Source organism: Panicum virgatum, chromosome 7N (genome assembly GCF_016808335.1).
Source record: "Panicum virgatum strain AP13 chromosome 7N, P.virgatum_v5, whole genome shotgun sequence".
Taxonomy (NCBI): Eukaryota; Viridiplantae; Streptophyta; class Magnoliopsida; order Poales; family Poaceae; genus Panicum; species Panicum virgatum.
In genome coordinates this window covers 33,959,965-33,981,316 of record NC_053151.1, presented here as the reverse complement: position 1 = coordinate 33,981,316, position 21,352 = coordinate 33,959,965, and the positions used below count along the sequence as shown (strand labels likewise).

The 21,352-nt window shown below is 46.7% G+C and overlaps 2 protein-coding genes across 2 annotated transcripts; both read left to right on the top strand.

Annotated features, from left to right (window-relative positions):
• The first annotated feature begins 317 nt into the window (after positions 1 to 317).
• On the top strand, positions 318 to 2,408 carry LOC120683147 (polygalacturonase inhibitor-like). Its single transcript, XM_039965176.1, has one exon. The coding sequence runs from the start codon at positions 448 to 450 to the stop codon at positions 1,654 to 1,656; it is 1,209 nt and encodes a 402-aa protein (XP_039821110.1). The 5' UTR covers positions 318 to 447; the 3' UTR covers positions 1,657 to 2,408.
• Positions 2,409 to 10,328: 7,920 nt separating this feature from the next.
• Positions 10,329 to 15,163, top strand: LOC120683711 (beta-glucosidase 12-like). The gene is made up of 13 exons (XM_039965804.1): positions 10,329 to 10,603; positions 10,762 to 10,831; positions 11,001 to 11,059; positions 11,236 to 11,311; positions 11,420 to 11,497; positions 11,575 to 11,662; positions 11,937 to 12,192; positions 12,690 to 12,805; positions 12,896 to 13,113; positions 13,405 to 13,436; positions 13,521 to 13,623; positions 14,612 to 14,720; positions 14,834 to 15,163. Exons 1-13 carry the CDS (start codon positions 10,442 to 10,444, stop codon positions 15,000 to 15,002), a joined length of 1,536 nt encoding a protein of 511 aa, XP_039821738.1. The 5' UTR covers positions 10,329 to 10,441; the 3' UTR covers positions 15,003 to 15,163.
• The last annotated feature ends 6,189 nt before the right edge of the window (positions 15,164 to 21,352 follow it).

The window sequence follows — 21,352 nt, the reverse complement described above, 5'->3', positions numbered from 1 at the left end:
CTCCTCCCTGCCCTGCGCGGTGGCGCCGGCGGCGGCCAGCACTCCTTCCTTCGCGCACAATGGTGCAGCGTCGGTGCATGCCCACCTCCCGCCCTTCCCTCCCCGCACAGAGCCGCATCGACCCCCGCCCTCCTCCCCTCCCCACGTGGTGCCTCCCAAGCGCGACGGGCGTGCCGGCGCCCTTCCTTCCTTGCGCGGCGGCGCTCCGCCTCCTCCCTTCCCCCTCGCGGCGGCTCCTCCTTCAGCGGTGGCGGCCACCGCCCGCCTCTCCCCTGTTAGCGCACAGAGCTATAGACGCCGTCGCGCAGCGACGTGGATGATGTGGCAAGGTGGCGCTGCCGGAACTCGAATGCCTACGCAGTCAACCCGTGGGCTGGCACGGCACGGCTCGTTTAGCAACTGTACCTAAACTGGCTGTGCCTAATTGGGCTGGGCTAAGTTGGGCCCATGTTCCTATTGCTTGCAGCTGCATCAAATCATCAAACGACTCTTAAACCCTTGACCAAACTGTGGCTTACCTTCAACATTACGTCTCCGCGCCCATTTGACCCCCCACGCCTACATAACGCACTGTTCATCACCTCGCTTCATCACACATTCACACACCTCAAGCAAATCGGAAGTACATCGTCGATAGCCATGGCCACCCACCGACTCATCATCCTCTTCCTCCTATCTTCCCAACTGATCACCATGTCGCTGTCGTCTCTGCCTCCGCGGGGCAGCAGCGACCCTGATGACCTCCCCACGCTGCTCAAGATCAAGGCGCAGTTCGGCAACCCGGCCGCGCTCGCGGAGTGGCAGCCCGGCACGGACCCCTGCAGCTGGCCGTACGCCTACTGCAACCAGTACCGCCGCGTCGTCTCGCTCTTCCTCGAGAACGTCAACATCACATCCACGCTCCCGCCGGCCATCGGCGAGCTCGACCAGCTCGAGACCCTCAGCATCGAGAACATGCCGGGCCTGCACGGCCCCATCCCGGACTCCTTCGGCAAGCTCGCGCACCTCTCCGTCTTCAACGTCATGGTCACCTCCGTCTCGGGCTCCATCCCGGCGTCCCTCTCCCGCACCAACCTCTCCTCCGTCAGCTTCTTCGGGAACAAGCTCACCGGCAGGATCCCCACGTCGCTGGAGAAGCTGCCGCACCTGACCTTCTTCGACGCCGCGAACAACGACCTCGTCGGGCCCATCCCGCCGCGGCTCGTGCACGGCAGCACGCCCGACATGCCGCTGGGACTGAAGCTGTCGAACAACCGGCTGTCCGGGAACATCCCCTGGCTCTACGGGATCGAGAGGTACATTATGGAGTTCAAGGTCGCGAACAACCAGCTCGCCGGCGACGCGTCGTTCCTCTTCGGGCGGCGCAAGAGGGTGGATGACCTCGACCTCTCGGGGAACCGTCTCAAGTTCAACCTGACCGGGCTGGAGATGCCCAGGGACCTGCTGTTCCTGAACCTGAGCCACAACCGGATCTACGGCGGCGTACCGGCGTCGCTGCGGGAGTCGAGGGTGGTGACGCTGGACCTCAGCTACAACCAGCTCTGCGGGGAGATACCCGCCGGCGGGAGGATGGGGTGGTTCAAGGCGGAGGCGTACGGCCACAACAAGTGCCTCTGCGGGGCGCCGCTGCCGCCCTGCGCAAGCGGCCACTACTGAACCGACCTTGTCTTACTCCATGGCGCACGGCGCGGTGCAGACGTGCAGTCAGTAATTGTGTGTTTTCTTTTTTTGAGATTTGCAGTCTTTTTTTTTTGAGAAGAACCAGGTTTTCATTTTATTCATAGCATCTGATGATTACAGCACAAATTACAAAGACATCCTTAAAGGATAAAAAAATTATAAACTCCCGGTCGTTGTCGCCACCGGCGGCCGGAGCTCCCAGCTTGAAGCCGACCTCCTCCCTAGCGAAGAACATGGATTTTTGATGCCGTCTTTAGCAGCACATCAGAACCGACATGCACTACAAACGCTGAACGAACCGGCTGAAGATGATGGCCAGAGACCATCGCATCGTCAGGCAACAAAGGATCCGACGCCCCAAGGACCTCCAGAAACCCCAAATCGCCTAGCGACGAAGAATCCCGAAAGGGAACTGAACCACCGGATGTGGGAACTAACAACCAACCCGAATCCACTTCGTGTTGGTAGGTAATCCAACTCGTATTCTCTACGAGTTGGCAAACAAACCTTCTGAAATTTCTAAACATATCCATTGTCGTATTCTAGTTTACAAATCTAGCACTATCTTTGGAACCATGGGCAGCAACGGCACCAAGAGAAACACAGGGAAACCAAACATCGATGCAGAAGATAAAATCGATGGCAAACCCATCGATGTTGAGAGCCCTGCAAAAGATATCACCATTAAGCACCACATGCACCTCAGATAGCACCAGGAGTCGCTCACCACAAACACAAGCAATAGTAGAGAAACTCCGAAAGGGACAAAAACTTACCGTTGACAGCTCCGCCAGTAAGAACTCTAACCCTAGACTAGGTAAAACTACTCTAATAGGAGAGAATATATACATCACCCACCGAATCCGTTGTTCCCCAAGCACATCGGCGCCATAAAGGCCACCGACGGCGAGGAAAAGCAGCGAATCCGGCGGGGAGTCAAGGAATCGCCGGCACGTCGGCTCTCTGAACTGTTGGGGGAACGAATGCTTCGAGAGAGGTGGAGACTAGAAGACACAGTTGTGGACAACTTTCCATGAGCTTGGGGCCTTGGGCTTCAGCTCGTTCGGCCCAAGCCCAGAGCCTTTTTTTTTGGTCTTGTATCCGTTGCTGACGAGTATTCACTCCTTCGTGTACTTTCAAACAGATAAAATAAACCATTGTCTATTTAAAAAATTCAAGTTTTATGTATGTTGATCAACTACTTGACAACTTTGTGCATGCATCTATAATTATATTTATATTTCAGAGTACTTTCACGGGATATTGGTTTCATAATTCATAGTGATGAAAAAAATAGTATAACAGCAAAGTAATGGCTAAAGTCTAACTTTCAAAGCCAGGTCGAAACGGAGCAGATGGTTATTTACTTGTTTTCCTGTCGAATGAAAGAAAAGGAAATTTTATTTTTGTCTTATTTCACACTACTAGAAAAAATGCTTATAGCACTATCAGCGTAATGGAAACGAGGTCCCCATGACCCCGGACTCATGCGTGGTTAAGAAGGACGGGGCCTTCCAACCGCGTCAGCCGGCGACGTCAGCCGAGCGCGGCCATGGACCCCCACCACGAACGACCACGCGCGGGGCGTGGTGGGCACCGCCGAGAGCGGGCTGGGTCTGGCCCGGCCCGCGGAACCCGGACGTAGGGTATTATGCCTCAGGGTGGCCTGAATCTGTCTAAATCCACCGTTTCAAACTCGCTTCTTTAGGGGAGATTCTTGCGTGGTTTATACCCCTGGCCGAATCTCTAAATGGGGGTTACCCGTAATCCCTGCTAGCGGTAATCTTACACCGTCAAGCACCGATTGAGATTGTCCTTTGGTACTGGTTCATACAACCGGTGTAGGCATCTGAGATTAAAGGTTAGAGGCATTAACACCGGGTGGATGACCGGGTACTAAGGGATCTTTTGGTAAAAACACGAGGGTGCAGTGGCCAGAATTCAAATCCATGACTTCTTGCCTCACATGTAGCTCACTTACTATCTCACATACACAACAATTGTAATTAAGAAGAATATATTTTCCTTTTAAAGTAACCAGTGGAGCACCTTTAAGCACCACCCGGTACCAAAGGCTAAACATAGGTACCAGGAATGTTACACCCATTAGTACCGGATGATAACACCACCCGGTACCAATATCTAGCCTTTGGTATGGGATGGTGTTACCACCCAGTACTAAAGGGTCCATGGACCTTTCCATCTACATCAAAACTACCCGAACAAAGATGACCCAATACTAATGCTAGAACTAGTACCGAGTCATTTTTGTCCCAGTACTTTTGACGTGGACCGATGACCTCTTTTCTAGTAGTATCATCTCACTTCAACACAATGCTATGACCCTGCATGTCTTAATGTTAGATTTTTAAAGCAAAAAAGTAGAATATACAAATGTTGGATTGTTTTCTATTTAGGAAAATTCAAGTTTTATGTATGTTGATCAACAACTAGGCAATTGTATGCATGCATCTATAATTATATTTATATTTCAGAGTACTTTTACGGGATATTGGTTTCATAATTCATAGTGATGAAAAAAAATAGTATAAGAGCAAAGTAATGGCTAAAGTCTAACTTTCAAAGCCAGGTCGAAACGGAGCAGATGGTTATTTACTTGTTTTCCTGTCGAATAAAAGAAAAGGAATTTTTATTTTTGTCTTATTTCACACTACTAGAAAAAATGCTTATAGCACTGTCAGCGTAATGGGAACGTGGTCCCCATGACCCCGGACTCATGCGTGGTTGAGAAGGACGGGGCCTTCCAGCCGCGCCAGCTGGCGACGTCAGCCGAACGCGGCCATGGGACCCCACCATGAACGACCACACGCGAGGCATGGGCACTGCCGAGAGCGGGATGGGCCTGGCCCGGCCCACGGAACCCGGAGGGACGCTTCCTTCCTCTCGAAGACACCCGCTTGGTAAAAAGATCTTTAACCAGGCAGTTACGGCGCCTCGCCGCCAGGCTCCCTGCAGGGCCCGAGGGGGTGCGCGGCTTCTCCGTAAGAGCATTATGATTACGGGGATGCCGTGCGCTCAGAAGATAAGACGATAGGCGGCGAACAGCTTATCTCTGAGCTGCCCGTCCCATCGACTTGAAGATTGGCGGTGGCTAGAACCCACCTCCATTTACCATGCCCCATTGCGGTAAAGACCGGGTTCATCCCGTGCGGAGTCCCGGGATTGACCAGGGTCGCCCCGGACCAGGAGGGTCCACCGGACGACCCCGGGAGCCTCCACGTGGCCATACTCGCGCCACCCCAAGCACCCCCCGGGATGCCCCGGAGCGCTCGGATCGTGCAGAAGGCCCCGAAACACTCCGGGATGAGAGGGCCCACCGGCCAGGGCCTAAGGCCACCCCAGGTTACCCAGAGGTGACCCCGGACGGCTCTGACGGTGGTGGGACCCTAGGTGGTTGCTACAGCGGGCCCGACAAAATGCCTGCCTACCTGACAGGAACATGACAGTCTGGAAGACGGCGCCCGCCATGCAGGGAGTACGTTCAAATTAGTTAGAGAGCAATAGAGAAGGCAGATGTAGTCTATAAATAGAAAAATCCCAGGACATGTAATGGGACCAATCTCTTCGGGACCTAACTAGTACATAAGTTCCGGGCTTGGGCTTCCCAACTTGGAATCATCAAAAAACCTATCACCACACACACAGGACGTAGGGTATTACGCCTCCGGACGGCCTGAACCTGTCTAAATCCACCGTCTCAAACTCGCTTCTTTAGGGGAGATTCTTGCGCGGTTTATACCCTGGCCGAATTTCTAAATGGGGATTACCAGTAATCCCTGCTAGCGGTAATCTTACACCGTCAAGCACCGGTTGAGATTGCCCTTTGGTACTGATTCTTACAACCGGTGTAGGCATCCGAGATTAAAGGTTAGAGGCATTAACACCGAGTGGATGACCCGGTACTAAAGGGATCTTTTGGTAAAAACGCGAGGGTGCAATGGCCAGGATTCAAACCCATGACCTCTTGCCTCACGTGCAGCTCACTTACTATCTCAGATACACAACAATTGTGATTAAGAGAGAGATATTTTTCTTTTAAAGTAACCTGTGGAGCACCTTTAGGCACCACCCGGTACCAAAGGCTAAACATAGGTACCGGGATGTTACACCCATTAGTACCGGATGGTACACCACCCGGTACCAATATCTAGCCTTTGGTATGGGATGGTGTTACCATCCAGTACTAAAGGGTCCATGGACCTTTCCATCCACATCAAAACTACCGGAACAAAGATTACCCAATGCTAATGCTAGAACTAATATTGAGTCATTTTTGTCCCAGTACTTTTGAGGTGGACTGATGACCTCTTTTCTAGTAGTGTCATCTCACTTCAACACAACGCTATGACCCTGCATGTCTTAATGTTAGATTTTTAAAGCAAAAAAGTAGAATATACAAATGTTGGATTGTTTTCTATTTAGGAAAATTCAAATTGTATGTATGTTGATCAACAACTAGGCAATTGTATGCATGCATCTATTATATTTATATCTCATAGTACTTTTATGTGGCAATGGGTTTCATAGTGATGATAAAAGATAGTATAAGAGAAAAATAATATCTAAACATTGTGTATATTTTTTTATTTTTCTTGATTTTTTCCTTATTTGAGAGAAGAGACACTTGCAGTTTATTTCTGCTGTTTTACAATTACATTTGTCCAACTCACCAGCTGGGACCTGCTCTCTAAGGATAAATGATGCACACATGTCCCTTTTATGGTGGCCACCCTATATATGTGGGCTATGGTGCGGTGGTTCATGTTAGAAGTATATCCAAAATATGTATGAAACTTAAGTCAACATATTAAAATGTTAACCATGCGTATTAAGAAACATTAAGTAGTACAATCTTAATGTTGAACATTTAAAGTAAAATGTAGAATATAGAATTACTAGATACTATTTCGTTGAATTTATTATGCCAAATGGTGGTTCAAATGAAATAAAAAAGGAGTAGCGATTTCAGGTAAAAAATAAAGGAAAAAAATCCAGTTTACATCTCGAGCTATCATAAAAGTTTGAGTTTCAACCATCAACTACAAAACCGGATAACTTAGGCTATCCAATTGTTGAAACCGAATAAATTTGACTCATTGGGTGGTTTCACAAGTGTTTTTTTTCATTTTGTAAAAAAGTAAAATATCCAAGTTTAAACTAAAAAATTATAAGTAATTCATTTTAAATAAATAATGAAATGAGCATTAGCATGTTTCAATAAAATGTCGCTTATCTATTGGCACTATACTTGTCAATTATTCGGATCCCATTTTTTTACATTCCTAGTATTTGTTTGCTTGTAGTTATACTCATTATATTTGGATAAATAAGATTCAAACAGAGCAATACTAGACAGGTTATACTTTTAGAAAAATTTAGTGGTAGTTTCATATTTTTCTGATTTAATGAATTGGTTTTGATTTTTAATCTAACCAAAATTTTTAGAAAAATATGAAACCATCCAAAGAGTCAAACTTGTCTAGTTTTGACAACTGAATGACCCTTATTATCTGGTTTTATAATTGAAGGTTGAAAATTAGATTTTTGTGGTAATTCCATGGTACAAATTAGACTTTTCCCAAAAATATATCACCCATCCCTACCCCTCCAATCAAGTTGTGCCACATCTTTAACTGAGGAAACCAGCAGACAAGATCTGGCCAGCCATTGAGCCACGTCACCTCTTTTTCTCAGCCGTTATATTGCTGCTGATATTTGATCGGACGGATGTAGCGATAGCTAACCAAAGGTTTGTCTAGGAGCTTCCTGAACACACCAGCGCTACAGCTCGGCCTCCACCGCGTGGCGGCGCTTGCCGGCCTGCTTCGGCGCAAGCCCGTCCTTGACTTGTTTGCCCATTGCCGAGCTCTGGCTATAGCACAACGCGGCCAAGCGCTGGCACGCGGTAAGGAGGGTTGTGCGGCCAGGTACCAACGCAACCACGCAGTGGGCGGCGTCGACGGTGTGCACGGAAGGACGGTCGCGTGCCAGGAAGGAGAGCGCGCATAGACTTCAGCCGGCTGTGATTTGCAAATACTGGCCTCGTTTGGTTCCCATTCTAGAGATTCTAGAATGGTTTTTCTAACCTCCGCATGAAAGACTAAATAAAGTCTATTTGCAAAACATTTTTAGAGATGAGTGTAACTTTTCACGACGAATCTAATGATGGTAATTAATCGACGATTAGCTACAGTAATGCTACAGTAATCATCCTCAAATCACGCGGTCAAAGACCTTATTAGAATTCAATGTTCCTAGCGCAGGAGTTCTGAAGTTGATTTTGTAAACTGACTTTATTTGGCACCGTAATTAACGGTCAAAGTGTCACTATTCCCTAAAATGACATAAAGCAAACAAGACCACTGATGGTTCGATGAATGGTTCGTTCCAACTGGCTAGAGATCTGCATACTCTCCTGGTCGTCATCGACAAAGAGGCTTCTTGTCTTCTACAACACCAGCCGGTGCCGCGTCCCTAGTGAGGTTGGTTCGGAATTCATCGCTCTTCCCCCTCCCAACCATTTCATCTAATAAAATCTGGATATGTTCGGGTTTACATGACTGCCAAGCCATCTATTCCAATCCACAATCCGATGCCGTGCTCTTCGTCGTGCAGCTGAGCCGAGGATCTCTTCCCTGGATGCTGCATTGCCCAAGCAAGTTCCACGTTAAGGTATTAGTTTCGTAACGTTTTATTCTCTAGAGTAAAACGGGGGAAATCTTTTTACTCTAAAACAATTGTTAGTTTGGTACTCTAGCTTATTGCTAATTCCTTTGTTTCCATAACAAATATGTTGGATGAAGTATATATTCAGCTAATACAGAATCAGCACGGTGACATGTGTGTTTGTATGTACTCAGAGGGCTAATTTTGTATCACTAGTCTATCAACCCGTGCTTCCGTACGGGCTAATTAGAATTAATATAAGAATGAGGTTAATAATTATAATTATCCATCTCACACCCTTTTCATCTATTAAATATTCTAACACATACTCTAAAATATATATTTTCATTATTTAGTTACAATAGATTTCATTTTGTGCACCTCCATATGTATTCAATATATGTTTAGTTGAACTATTTTTTTGTGAATTGGTGTTCTTATCTCTTCCATTAAACATGAATATATGATGACATATATCGTGGGTAGTATTTTTTATATAAATAATAATATAAATACTATATTAATAATGATAGAAATAGTAATTTTAAAATTTCATATTGGTGCACTTTAATATATTATTATAATTATATAATTTAGGTTCAGATTTATGAGTAATTTAACTTGCAATAATAACGACATAATTGAATAATTTATATGCAAATTTAGGGGGGTATTTGTATTATTTTTTAATGACAAATGTGGATAATTTACACAAAGATTAGGGGGTTACTTTAGATTTTTTTTATAATGGCAGAGGTGAGTAATTTAGATACATGTTTAGGGGGTTATTTTAGTCTATATTCATAATGGCAAAGGTGGGTAATTTATTAAGAAAGATAACAGATCCGATGGTTTTTATAATTAGAGTTGTTAGATTGATGGCTGGATGTTTCTGATTTTTGTGAGAATTTATATGATTTCTCTATTTTTTTAGAGTGTCCACCTAGAATCCTAGGTGGGTTCACGTGAAGGCTCCAAAAGAACATCCAATTAGTAATAGTAAGATGTGTGTTCATAACAGGAGCTATTGAACCCCTCCGTTTTGTTTACCTTCTTGCCGCTACAATAAGCAAATAGAGTGCTACAACTAGTGTGGTAGCGATATGAGAATACATAGTACTATCCCCTGACTCTTTCTTAAGGAAGAAATGGATCTACAAATATGGACTGCACGCCACGTGCTAGAAATATATGAAATCAGACTTTTCGATTCTTAGCAGATTCAGAATTCCATAACTAATAAGTGAAGAAGAGCAGTTTCATTTAAACATTTTTTCGGCTTCAATAGCCCTTTCAGTTATAAGCATCAGTTATAGACTGACCCGGTAGTGAACCCGTTCACTAAGACATTCATGCCTTACACATGATTTACTGTCATGATGCTAATGGATTGGAAGGAGTAATTTGTTGAAAGATCTTTGATTGGTCTTTACAATATTTTTAGCTGCAAACATGAGCATCGAAACAGTTAAAACCCCTGGGCTGACCTCACGCGATGAATCCGGATGAAAAAGAGAGAGTCCAATTCAAAGGGGCGCGGCAACGGCGCGCCAGCGTTTCTAGTGTCATGCCTATTATGAAAATAGGAGTATATAGAAACCCTGGGTGACTTTGTCCAACCGTTTCGGCATAATCTAAGCGTCCAGGCCAAGGCAGTTGAAGTGTTCGCACAACCGATTCCACACTCATTTCCTTTCGTCCTTGCCTCTGCTGGCAAGAGGCTTGCCGTGTCTCAGTCTCTGTTTCTTCTCCCTGTTCTTTTCTTTTTGTCAGTTTGCGTTTCAACTTTCAGGTTCCTTAATGCAAAGACACGTGGAACTCCTGCCGTTTTCTCACGAAAGAAAATACAGAAACTGAGGCCCCAGCGTAGTGTTATGGCAGCGATGCGGCCTGCAAGATCGAAGAATTTTTCAGCTGTTTTGCATATCCATATCACGGTGGCCAGCAGCACCCACTGAAAAAAAAAAATTGGAACGTTTTGGGCGGCCATGCATGATGCATGAGCTTACATATGGGGGTGCCAAGGGAGCCTAGCTGTTAACAAGCTCGATCCACTCACTGTCGCCACACACAAATGTACACACACACAAAAGCAATGGCTGGGCTTCGTGTTCTACTTCCGTTTCTCCTCCTAGCCGTCGCTTTTGGCGCCCACGACGGCGCTGCCCTGCCGCCGATCAGCCGGAGAAGCTTCCCTGAGGGATTCATATTCGGGACATCCTCGGCTTCCTATCAGGTGAAAGTTCTCTGCTCTTGTTTTCCATTTTGGGAGGGCTGTGAGGTCTGTCGAGCTCCCATCTGTCATCTGCCATACAACCTTCGATTTGTTTGCTTGAGTAGTTAGCAAAACCAGCATATAGCCTGATCCAAGCAGTCGCTGGCACAATCATGCAGTATGAAGGTGGCGTGATGGACGGGGGCAGAGGACCAAGCATCTGGGACACCTTCACCCATCACCACCCAGGCATGTATATAAAGATGAATAGAAGACTACTATGTATACACAACATGACTTGCTTTGACGTAGTCTATGGATATACCACGGAAACTTGTAATTTCCAATTAAAATGACAAGAAACAATAGGGAACAGTCTTTGAATTTTGAAACCTGTAACAATTTTCTAATATGGCAGATAAAATTATTGACAGAAGCAATGGGGATGTGGCCGTGGATTCTTACCATCTGTACAAAGTAAGTAAGAATATTCCTTACAAAAATTCAAGGATATACTCCAGGTTTTGCTGTCTCTTTAGTTCTGTCTCATTAAGCAGATAAGCTTATGCTACTGTTTTTTAAGATTCTCCAAACTACCAATAAAAACATGTTACATCACTGATCCATGGGGAGGACTTGCCGCAAAATTGCAGGAAGATGTGCGCCTCATGAAGGACATGGGAATGGATGCATACAGATTCTCCATCTCATGGACAAGAATTCTTCCAAGTAACCAACCTAATGCTTAGACGTTCTAGGTCACACTGCCTTGGACATATTCCAAAGTGTAGGCAGATCCATTGTATCAAATTTAACTATCTGCAATTCTAATGGCAGATGGAAGTCTGAGCGGTGGAGTCAACAGAGAAGGTGTGAGATACTACAACAATTTGATTGATGAACTCTTGTTGAAAGGTATCCCTGCATGTCTTGATCCATTGGTTAGCCTATTACAATCCAATTGTATGCAATCTTATGCATCTAGTTTGCAGGGGTGCAGCCATTTGTGACCCTTTTTCACTTCGACTCACCTCAGGCATTAGAAGACAAATACGGAGGATTTCTTAGTCCTAATATAATGTGAGTTATGACCTTAGGCTTCTCCGGAGGAGTTTTTTCTTTTTGAATTTGCGGCTTCTCTTGAGTTGTTTGTGCTGGTCTTTTTTGTGAATATATCGTTTACATTATCATCTTGAAGCTTGTTAATTACAAACTGTCAGACTAATATTCATCCAGCACGCAGGAACTACACAACAAGTCCTAATAAAAACAGACACTTGTGCATTGCCATTTCCATCATTGCAATAGAAACTTCTCTCCATATGATTTATCGTTCATTACTGCAATTGTGCAGTAACGACTACAGGGACTATGCTGAAGTCTGCTTCAAAGAGTTTGGTGATCGAGTCAAACACTGGATCACGTTCAATGAACCCGGAGGCTTCTGCACAGCAGGGTATGCATCTGGAGTGTTTGCACCAGCCCGGTGCTCGCCATGGGAGCAGGGCAACTGCAGTGCTGGGGATTCAGGAACGGAGCCTTACACTGTATGTCATCATCAACTACTTGCCCATGCAGAAACAGTTCGCTTGTACAAAGAGAAGTACCAGGTCGGTGATGAACTCTCCATGCAATTCCTCAAAAGAATGGTGTGATTCCCAAAGAAAAACTCCCATCATGCAATTGAAATTTTTGAATGAACTGATTAGCAGTGTGAAAAATTAGATTGAGCTTGATACGTAAATTAGTCGTGTTTAGAGTTCAGTTTCTGTCTAGGTGTACCATGTGCAAATGCAGTCAACTCGTTTAATTACACAACTGAATCTTATACTATACTCTCATTTTTTTTTCTGTTTTCACTCTCAAGTAGAAAGATCTACTACTGGCCATATCTCCTATGCCGATCTTCTAGTTTATGGATCAAGTTCAGAACGCGTACAGTTTAATATGAGAAGATATAAGTTGTGATAGTTAGGCCATGGTTTTGTATATACTAAATCCCAAACAGAATATCACTTCATATGAATGATAAGAAGAATATATTACATTTGCCAAATGATTTTCACCTTGACCATGATCTGTACGCATTGCTCACATTTGCATGCAGGCGGTCCAAGGAGGGAAGATGGGAATATCATTAAACTCACTTTGGTTTCTCCCTTCGTCCCCATCCAAATCCAACAATGATGCAGCGAGACGTGCCTTGGATTTCACATTTGGATGGTACATTCTCTACAAAATTGTGACCATCACATAATTTTGTCACTAAAGTTGAGGAAAAGAACACAAAACTTACTAGCCATATCCTCCTAGGTTTATGGACCCCCTTGTTGGAGGTGACTACCCACTCAACATGAAAGGATTGGTGGGAAATCGCTTGCCACGATTCACAAGAAAACAATCTAAGATGCTCAAGGGTGCATTTGACTTCATCGGACTCAACTACTATACTACATACTATGCTGCTAATCTTCCTCCTGCAAATGGCCTTAACATTAGCTATACCACTGATTCTCAAGCTAATCTTTCGGGTGAGTCACCAAGCCAAATAAAGGATCTTCTACTTTTCTTAACAGTCTACTATTGATGAATTCTTTTCCTGCACAAGAATAATGTTGTAGCAAAACTCCATGCAACAAGAACTTTTATTTTAACAGTATTAATATAGCATTTGCGACATGCATGCTGTTATATGTTAACTGCAATCTCTATTGCCTCAATTGACTCCCTACTTTTAAATTATTCATAATTAGTATTTTACATTTAATTTCAAACTAAAATTACTTGTAATATATTTTTCTGACCTCTTATGATTATATTAGGTATTCGAAATGGTGTCCCCATAGGTCCCCAGGTAACTTATCATTTCCTTGTAACAGATTGATTTCCAGCCCATTTTATGTGTGTTGATTTATTTGCATAACCAACATATATGTAGGCTGCTAGTCCTTGGCTCTACGTGTACCCTCGAGGCTTTAGTGAGCTTCTACTTTATGTTAAGGAAAACTATGGCAACCCTACTATCTACATCACTGAAAACGGTAACTTTTAATCAATAAGTATTACCTTTATTGATAGAGCGGGTGATTCAGTGTCATACCATGCCATCTACTTATTTGGTACACTACCTTTATTCGTGTTCATCTGTCGCTTTGGACACTAACACGATCTTCAACAGTAGATTAGTTAAAAGAGTTCAGTTAAAAGAAAGAAAAACTAGCACCAATTTTATATGGCAAATCTTAAATTTTGTTTATATGAATGGCCAAATTTATGTATAAACTTAATTACAAGCATTCCTTAAATGATACCCATCTGAGAACGAATGGAGTATAACTTAGAATTTTCTCCGTTCAATAAAAAGTCCGGTTTACACCCTTGAATTATCACAAAAGTCTGATTTTCAACCTTAAACTACAAAATCGGATAAAATAGACCATTCAACTATCAAAACCAGAAAAATTTGACCCTTAGAGTGGTTTCGAATGTGGTTTTGTTTTTTTAAGAAAAATTAAAAATTCTAATGAGATCTATAAAATCAAAACTAAAAAATATGAAACTAGTTTCAATTTTTTTTTAAAATGTAATCTATCTATTATTGCTCTATTTGAATCTCATTTATTAAAAAATAATAGGCATAACTCCAAGCAACCAAATACTATGAACATAAAAAATGGATTCGAATAAATGACAAGTACAATTTTAGAAAAAAAATTTATACCCATTTCATATTTTTTATTTAAAATGAATCAATTATGAATTTTCTAGTTTAAATTTGAATATTTTTAAATTTTATAAAATGGAAAATCACCTTCAAAACCACCCAAAGGGCCTAATTTGCCCGGTTTAGATAGTTGGATGGTCTATTTTATCTGGTTTTGTAGTTTAAGGCTGAAAATCGGACTTTTGCGATAGTTCAAGGGTGTAAAATGGACTTTCCCCTTTTATAAAAGTATTTATTAGTCTCCTCAACTAGGAAGGGGGAAATGAGAACTGAAACAATCTGAAAACATTCTTTCTTCTATACAGGCTTTGACGAAGCCAACAACATGAGCTTGCCACTCCAGGAAGCCCTGAAGGACGACACTCGCATAGAGTACCACCACAAGCACCTCCTTGCCCTGTTAAGTGCTATAAGGTCGGATCTCTCTATCTAGCTTTACACCACACAACGGACCCAGTTGCTAGTAAATTTGCCTATGCCAGTTGATGACACCTGACAGCATTACATTTGACTTCCTCAACTCACAGGGATGGAGCAAATGTGAAAGGATACTTCGCATGGTCGCTGCTAGATAACTTCGAGTGGGTGTATGGCTACACAGTCCGGTTCGGGCTAAACTTCGTGGACTACAACGACGGGTTGAAGCGGTACCCCAAGAACTCAGCCCGTTGGTTCAAGGAGTTCCTGCAAAACTGAACATGGACCTGACCTAGCAAATGGAAGATGCATTTGGGACGGTGCAAGACTTTTTTGGTGTACGTTGATTGATTTTTGCATATGTCATGGCATGGACATTGTGTTAAAACAAATGCATTTGCGTTTTGCTGCAATAAAGCATGTCTACGTTGGTCTGGTAATCAAGACAGCGTATATATACCCTCAGAGTTGAGTCGTAGCCTCGCAGGTCCTCTCCTGCACCATCGACCAACAGATAAGGAATCTGCATATCTGAGCATCTACATTTGTATTGCGTTTTTGTAAAAAGAAGACAGAAGCAATGGATGCATATCCACACAGCGGCGGATCCAGCAGGGGGGCTAGGGGGGCTCCAGCCCCCCCTAATTACACGTAAAACAATGTACCAAAAGCATCAAATCACCATTAAATTTTCACACAAATCAACATCTCCATTGTTTCAGCCCCCCTTGCCTCTCATCTTGCATCCGCCACTGTATCCACATGAATGAGACAAGGCGTCGCTGCACCAGTGCACGTAAAGGAGCTATATCCACGTTCCTCTTCCTTGCAGGTGAATCAAACGACCCTGGGAAGCCCTTGACCAAAACTTTATTTTGGTCCCTTAACTTCAAAATCACACGTCAACTTCCTCCAAAGGTGACCTCATCGCCTACATATATATTCCGGCACGACATGGCACGAGCACGGGTTTCTCTTCTTTTTTCATCGTTACCTTTCCTTTTCTTATTTCTTATAAGTTATAACCTGAACTGACAAGTTTACCCTTATCCTCATATCTATCAAGCTGGACGCACCTGAATGATAGCGCGTTTAGTACCAAAATTTTTTTTGAGAACTTTTACGGCACTAATTAGGAGTATTAACACATAGACTAATTATAAAACTAATTACACGAATGGACGGGAAATTACGAGACGAATCTATTAAGCTTAATTAATCTATCATTAGAGGTTGTTTACTGTAGCACAATATTGTCTAATTCTTATATAATTAGATTCATTAGATTTGTCTCATAATTTTACTCGGAGATTATGGAATGAGTTTTATCAGTTATTCATATTTAATACTAATTAATAAAATTTTGGGAAGAGCCCGAGTCTGGCTGGCCGTTTGTTGGTGCTTCCTTTCCGCCGCCGTCACCATTGCTGTGAGACGTCATTGCGCTTGGACCTCAGCTCCTTCCTCTTGATCTTCCTGCATGACTGCCCCGGATGGTTATTAGGCGACGAATCCGCAGCACGCGAGTAGAGGTAGCCCCTCCTATGGCCATGGCCACGCCTCTGCCTGAGCTGCCTGCCCTTCTACTGCTGCGGCGGTCACCACCACCTCTCACACTCGTGGCTCGCGACGGCGCGGCCTTTCCACGAGAGCCCCTTCGGCCTAAGCCGGATCCGCAGCCGTCGCCACCTCCGCTGTGAGGAACCAGCCCAAGTTAATCCCACCTAATCGAGTTATCGTCCATTGATCAACTCAATTAGAGAGGACTAACCCCGGTAGTTCTTAGAATGTGTCATGAGCACCGCCCAAGATTTAAACACACTCCACTAGCACAACAGTAATACCATCACATAGACACGTCCAGCGCACAAGTTATATTACAATAGAAGTTCAAGTTACATTACATCAAGTCTTTCATAGTTTGCAGCGGAAAGTCTACGACATAAGCACTCCATACATAACGCAAAATAGAAGGTAAACATTATATGCCGATAGTGCCCTTCTCCTCACCCGCACCTCCGTCCGCGGGGTAGAAGTAGCCGAACACGGCCTCCGGCTGCGCGTCACCTGCATCAACTTAACGATAGCACCATGAGTACAAAGGGTACTCGCAGGACTTATCCAACATGGGTACATATATCCCAACCTCAAGGAGAATGCATTTGGTTAGTAGCAAGGTTGGGTCATGGTATTTAATTGGTTTTGCAAAAAGGCATCTATCTTTGATCAAGTTGATAAGCAAAAGACAAGCATCTATAATTTCTAAGTCATACATCACTACAATTGCATAAGTAAAGTGATCCTATACAATTCGAGATCAATCTTCCATGAACTCATCACGAAACTTTACATTGGTGCGAACCTCAAAGAGCGTGCTCACTGTCCGAGAGCGCAGCTATTGCAATAGATTAAAGACCCTGCAGGGGGTACAACTTTACCCACACGAGGCTAAGCCCAACGCCCATACCCACGGCCAAGGGTAAGGGTTGAATCATACCTCAACCGTTCACACAAACACAACTGACTATGAGCGAACGGTCGGGAAGGACAAGTGCACCGAAACCGTCGATCACACTCCATCACGACCCGCACCGAATCCGATCAAGGCAAGGTGTGACTCATGCTAATTGGCTTGCCTTCCCATTATCAAGCATGTGGTTTATACTAAAAGGTGCTCAAGAGGCCAGCGACTAAGGAGATGGTCCTTAACCAACTCAAGCAAGACTAACCATTTGGACTCCATTCCATCATAGTCCGAATTCTTGCTCAAGTCCGAATTCTTGCTCAGCCCTACCATTCTTGCTCAAGTCCGAATCACAGTTTATAGTTGTTCACATTTTATTCATCATCATTTAGGAGTGTATAATTATTCAAACATCATATAACTCGCGAGTGGTGGTGCCTTGCCACCGCTCGTCTTCTACCGAAGCTAAGCATGGCTAAGCATTTAATCCGTGACTCCTAGACAAGCATACTCAACTATGAGGGATCATCCTAGGCAAGGTTGGTACTGCATCAATTAGGTTCTAAGCAAACATTGATACATAAACATAATAACTCATGCACAATCAAGACACATATGTAAACTTCATTGATCCAAAGTATAGGGTGAAAGAATGCTTAGGTGCCTGCCTTGAGCCTCAAAAGAAGCGTCGTCTCCCACGGGCTCCGGCTCACCCTCCTCTTGCTCCGGCGTCACGGTCTCTACACGAATGCAAATGATGATTGATAAATGAGTATGTCATGAGTGTATGCTATGATGTGTAAATGACATGAGGAGGCATGTATTAGTAGCACCAAACTATGGTATAAGGACTGGACATAAGGTACACGGGTGGGTTGTGCATGAACGAGTGCAAGGGTGCTGAGCAGGCAAGGGCGAACCATCCGGGTTAATGGAGCGGACCGTCCGGTCTGAACGGCGGACCAAGTGGCGGACCGTCCGCCGGTTAGTCGTGGACCGTGTTGGGGTGAAAACATGCTCTCTGACTAAATCGCGGATCGTCCGCGTGGAATAGGCGGACCGTCCGCCTCTCAATTTTGAAAGGCTGGAAATCATGCAGAGGCTCTGTTCGTTTGGGTTGGGATCTGGCGGACCGTCCGGCCATGTCGGGCGGACCGTCCGCGACACGGCCGAGGCCCACCGGCGAGTTCGCCGCTGGCGATTCCGGCCACGGTTTGGGGTGGGGTTTGTTCCTAGAGGTTCCTGGGAGCTTAGGGAGTTCACTTTGGTAACTAAATCTCACATGCATTAGGGTTTCGAAGCTCTAGGTCATCAATGGTGATTGTGCTCTAGGTGAGTTCTTGGCTCCAAATCCTAGGGCAATGGGGATGGATCGGGAAGGGAAAACACTCACCAGCGTCGGGTAGGATACCGGCAAGGGCTTCAAGACAACGGGGAGGGCTTGGGGTAGCTCGGGTCGTCTTCCTTGCTTGGAGCTTAAAAGAGGAGATGGAGTAGAGGAAGAAGCTTGTTGGGGAAGCCCCTCCCCAAGGAAGAAGAGGAGATCGGGGTGGTGCAGCTCGCCAACGTCGTCCCCTGGCGTCCTCCGGCGATGCTCCGGCGATGTAGATCTTCAATGGAAAGGGAGGAGGAAGGGGAGCTCCTCCATGGCTTGGCTAGAGAGAGGTCTTGGGGAGAGTGGGATGGGGAGAGAGAGAGCAGAGGGGTGCTGGGGAAATGGAGAGCCCGGGCTGACGAGTGGGGCCGGGGGTGGGACGTGGCGCCAAGACTCTGCGCGCATGACATGCATCGGGGGTGCACTAGCGGACCATCCGCGAGTGTGGCGCGGATTGTCCGCGGGTGGGTGATGTGGCAGGGAAGGTCGATGTGTCCGAGGTGAATCGTGGTCGGCCCACGTGGCATAGCCGCGGACCGTCTGCCATATAGGGGCGGACTGTCCGCCACTACCGAAAGCAGCGGACTAGCCTAAGGTTTAATTCTCTCTTTAAGTGTGAGCTAATTATGCTTAATAATACACATGATGACATATTTAATTTGTTAATTAGCATATGGCTGTTACATGTGCCACCGCGCACGCCTGTGGTTGGGCACGTTCGACACGGGCGAGGACTGAGGCGGCGGCGCGCGCCTATGACGAGGCAGCCCGCGCGCTGCGCGTCGAGAGCATGCGGACCAACTTCGCGGACCGCGCCCAGTGGTGCGGCGCCTCGGGCGCGGCCACGGCCAGCCTGAGCAAGAACCTGCAGCACGTGATGGCGCGCGCGGCCGCCGCGGGGAGGGCCACGGTGTGCGCCGGCCGGCGGAGCAGTTCGCGCTCGCCGCATTGTTCCGGCAGTGGCAGCAGCCCGCCAGGCTGCAGCGGGTCGAGGCCACGGGTGCCGCCAAGCACGCGGTGCAGCCGAGCTTCGTCGAGCCGAGGCGGACCGAGGTGCCGGCGGCACCGGCGCTCGAAGCCGGAGATCCTTGGGGCGCCGCCGCTGAGCTGATGATGCGCGCGGAGGAGAGGTCGTTCAAGGTGTGATCGTGCCGCCCTCGTTCAGCTCGCCATCGGAGTTGGAGTCGGAGTCGGAGTCCTTGGACCTGGAGGATTTCCAAGCTACGCGTAGCCAAAGAACGTCGTCACCAGAGCACAAAGAAAAGATAAGGTTCATGTACAAAGAAAAAGGAATGAAATATGAAAAGGAAAGAAAAAGATGGAAACTTGCGAGAAACCCCTAGGTCGAAGAAATTCATGAGTTCGGTGGCAAATTTTGAAAGTCGATTGAATCGGGTGTCAGGCGCCGCCCCTCTATAAGCGGCGGCTCGGCCCTGCATCCGGCCCCCAATTGATCAGATTTGTTCCAGCCTTGCTTTTCCCTGCACCGGTGGAGGATGCCGCCAAAGGGAAGAGGGCGCTCCGGTTCCGGCCCTTCCAACTCCAAACCGGCAGCCTTGCGCGGGATTATGCGAGAACGCCAGCCTTCTGTCGAAGGGGTTTCAGGTACGCCTTGTGAATCGATCCCTCTGTTGAATCGATCGATCCCCTTGTTTCCTCTTGTGAATCAGAATGAATCACTGAAATCGTTTATGTGTAGAATCAATTTGCCAGGTCAGGGATGCAGGTAGATAGATGGCCGGAGGACGCCGCTTGTGCTTGGTGTCCCCCGCACCTTGGCCTTCTCTTCCATGTACCCGCCATAACCCGTCCACGATGGGGACGAGCAACGCAACCCAGACGAGGGCTCTGTGGAGCTTCAGTGTGGGGAGCGAGCGCGCGTGAGGTCCGACCTGCGCCGCCACTACAGCAGCCAGGGCCTGGGCCATGGGGAGGGAGGGAGAGAGAGGAGAGGGAGAAGGGAAGGGGCCGCTGTAGACCGCCAAACGAGTAAGGAGCGTGGCAGATGGAGATAGGAGACGCCAGCGGATGGAGAGGGAGAGCAGCCGGAGCCGGAGCGCTACCAAATTGGCCTAATATAATACTACTAGAAATTAGTAGTAGTACGGCACTAGCCAGTAGCAGTAGAAGTGTATTTGAAATTTGTAAGCAGTAGCATTTGTACTAGCATAAGGCTATTTGCATTTGTGGTACTCTATTTTCATCCTCTAAAAAGAATATCCCTATCTGATCGTCAAGATTCTCTTCTTTACATCCAATTTTCCCGCACCCGTCATCCTCAATATATCATCCTCTATACCAACTACCAGGCGTGGGCTCCACACGTCAGAAATTTTTTTAATCCACCGCGCCCTCCCCCTTCCCACATTCTCTCTCCTGGCCTCCCTCCATCCGCCGCCATGCCCCCTCCCTCCGCCGGCACCCCTCCTCTGCATCCCCCGCCGGTGAGCCGCGGGCCGCACCGCACCCCTCCCCTGCAGCCCACGCCGGCGAGCGGCGGAGCTCCCTCCCCGAATCCGCGCACCGCACCGGCCGGGCGAGCTCGGCGCCGCCGTGGGCGGGCGAGCCGCACCGCCGCGGGCGGGCGAGCACGGCGGGCCTGCGGGAGGCGGCGGGGGAGCAAACGGCGGGCAGCGACGGCGAGCGCAGCGCGCGACGGCGGGTGAGTGCACGACGGGCTGCGACGGCGAGCGTAGCGCGCGGCGGCGGGCCTGCGGGAGGCAGCGGGTGCGTGCACGGCGGGCTGCGACAGTGAGCGCAGCGCGCAGCGGCGGGCTTGCGGGAGGCGGC

What these genes read in the sequence shown, in the direction of transcription:
- LOC120683147 (XM_039965176.1), top strand. Translation starts at nt 448, where the DNA reads ATGTTCCTATTGCTTGCAGCTGCATCAAATCATCAAACGACTCTTAAA.
- LOC120683711 (XM_039965804.1), top strand. Translation starts at nt 10,442, where the DNA reads ATGTACACACACACAAAAGCAATGGCTGGGCTTCGTGTTCTACTTCCG. An exon ending in CATCCTCGGCTTCCTATCAG is followed by an intron (nt 10,604 to 10,761) that starts GTGAAAGTTCTC and finishes ACAATCATGCAG; the next exon opens with TATGAAGGTGGCGTGATGGA. An exon ending in TTTCTTAGTCCTAATATAAT is followed by an intron (nt 11,663 to 11,936) that starts GTGAGTTATGAC and finishes GCAATTGTGCAG; the next exon opens with TAACGACTACAGGGACTATG.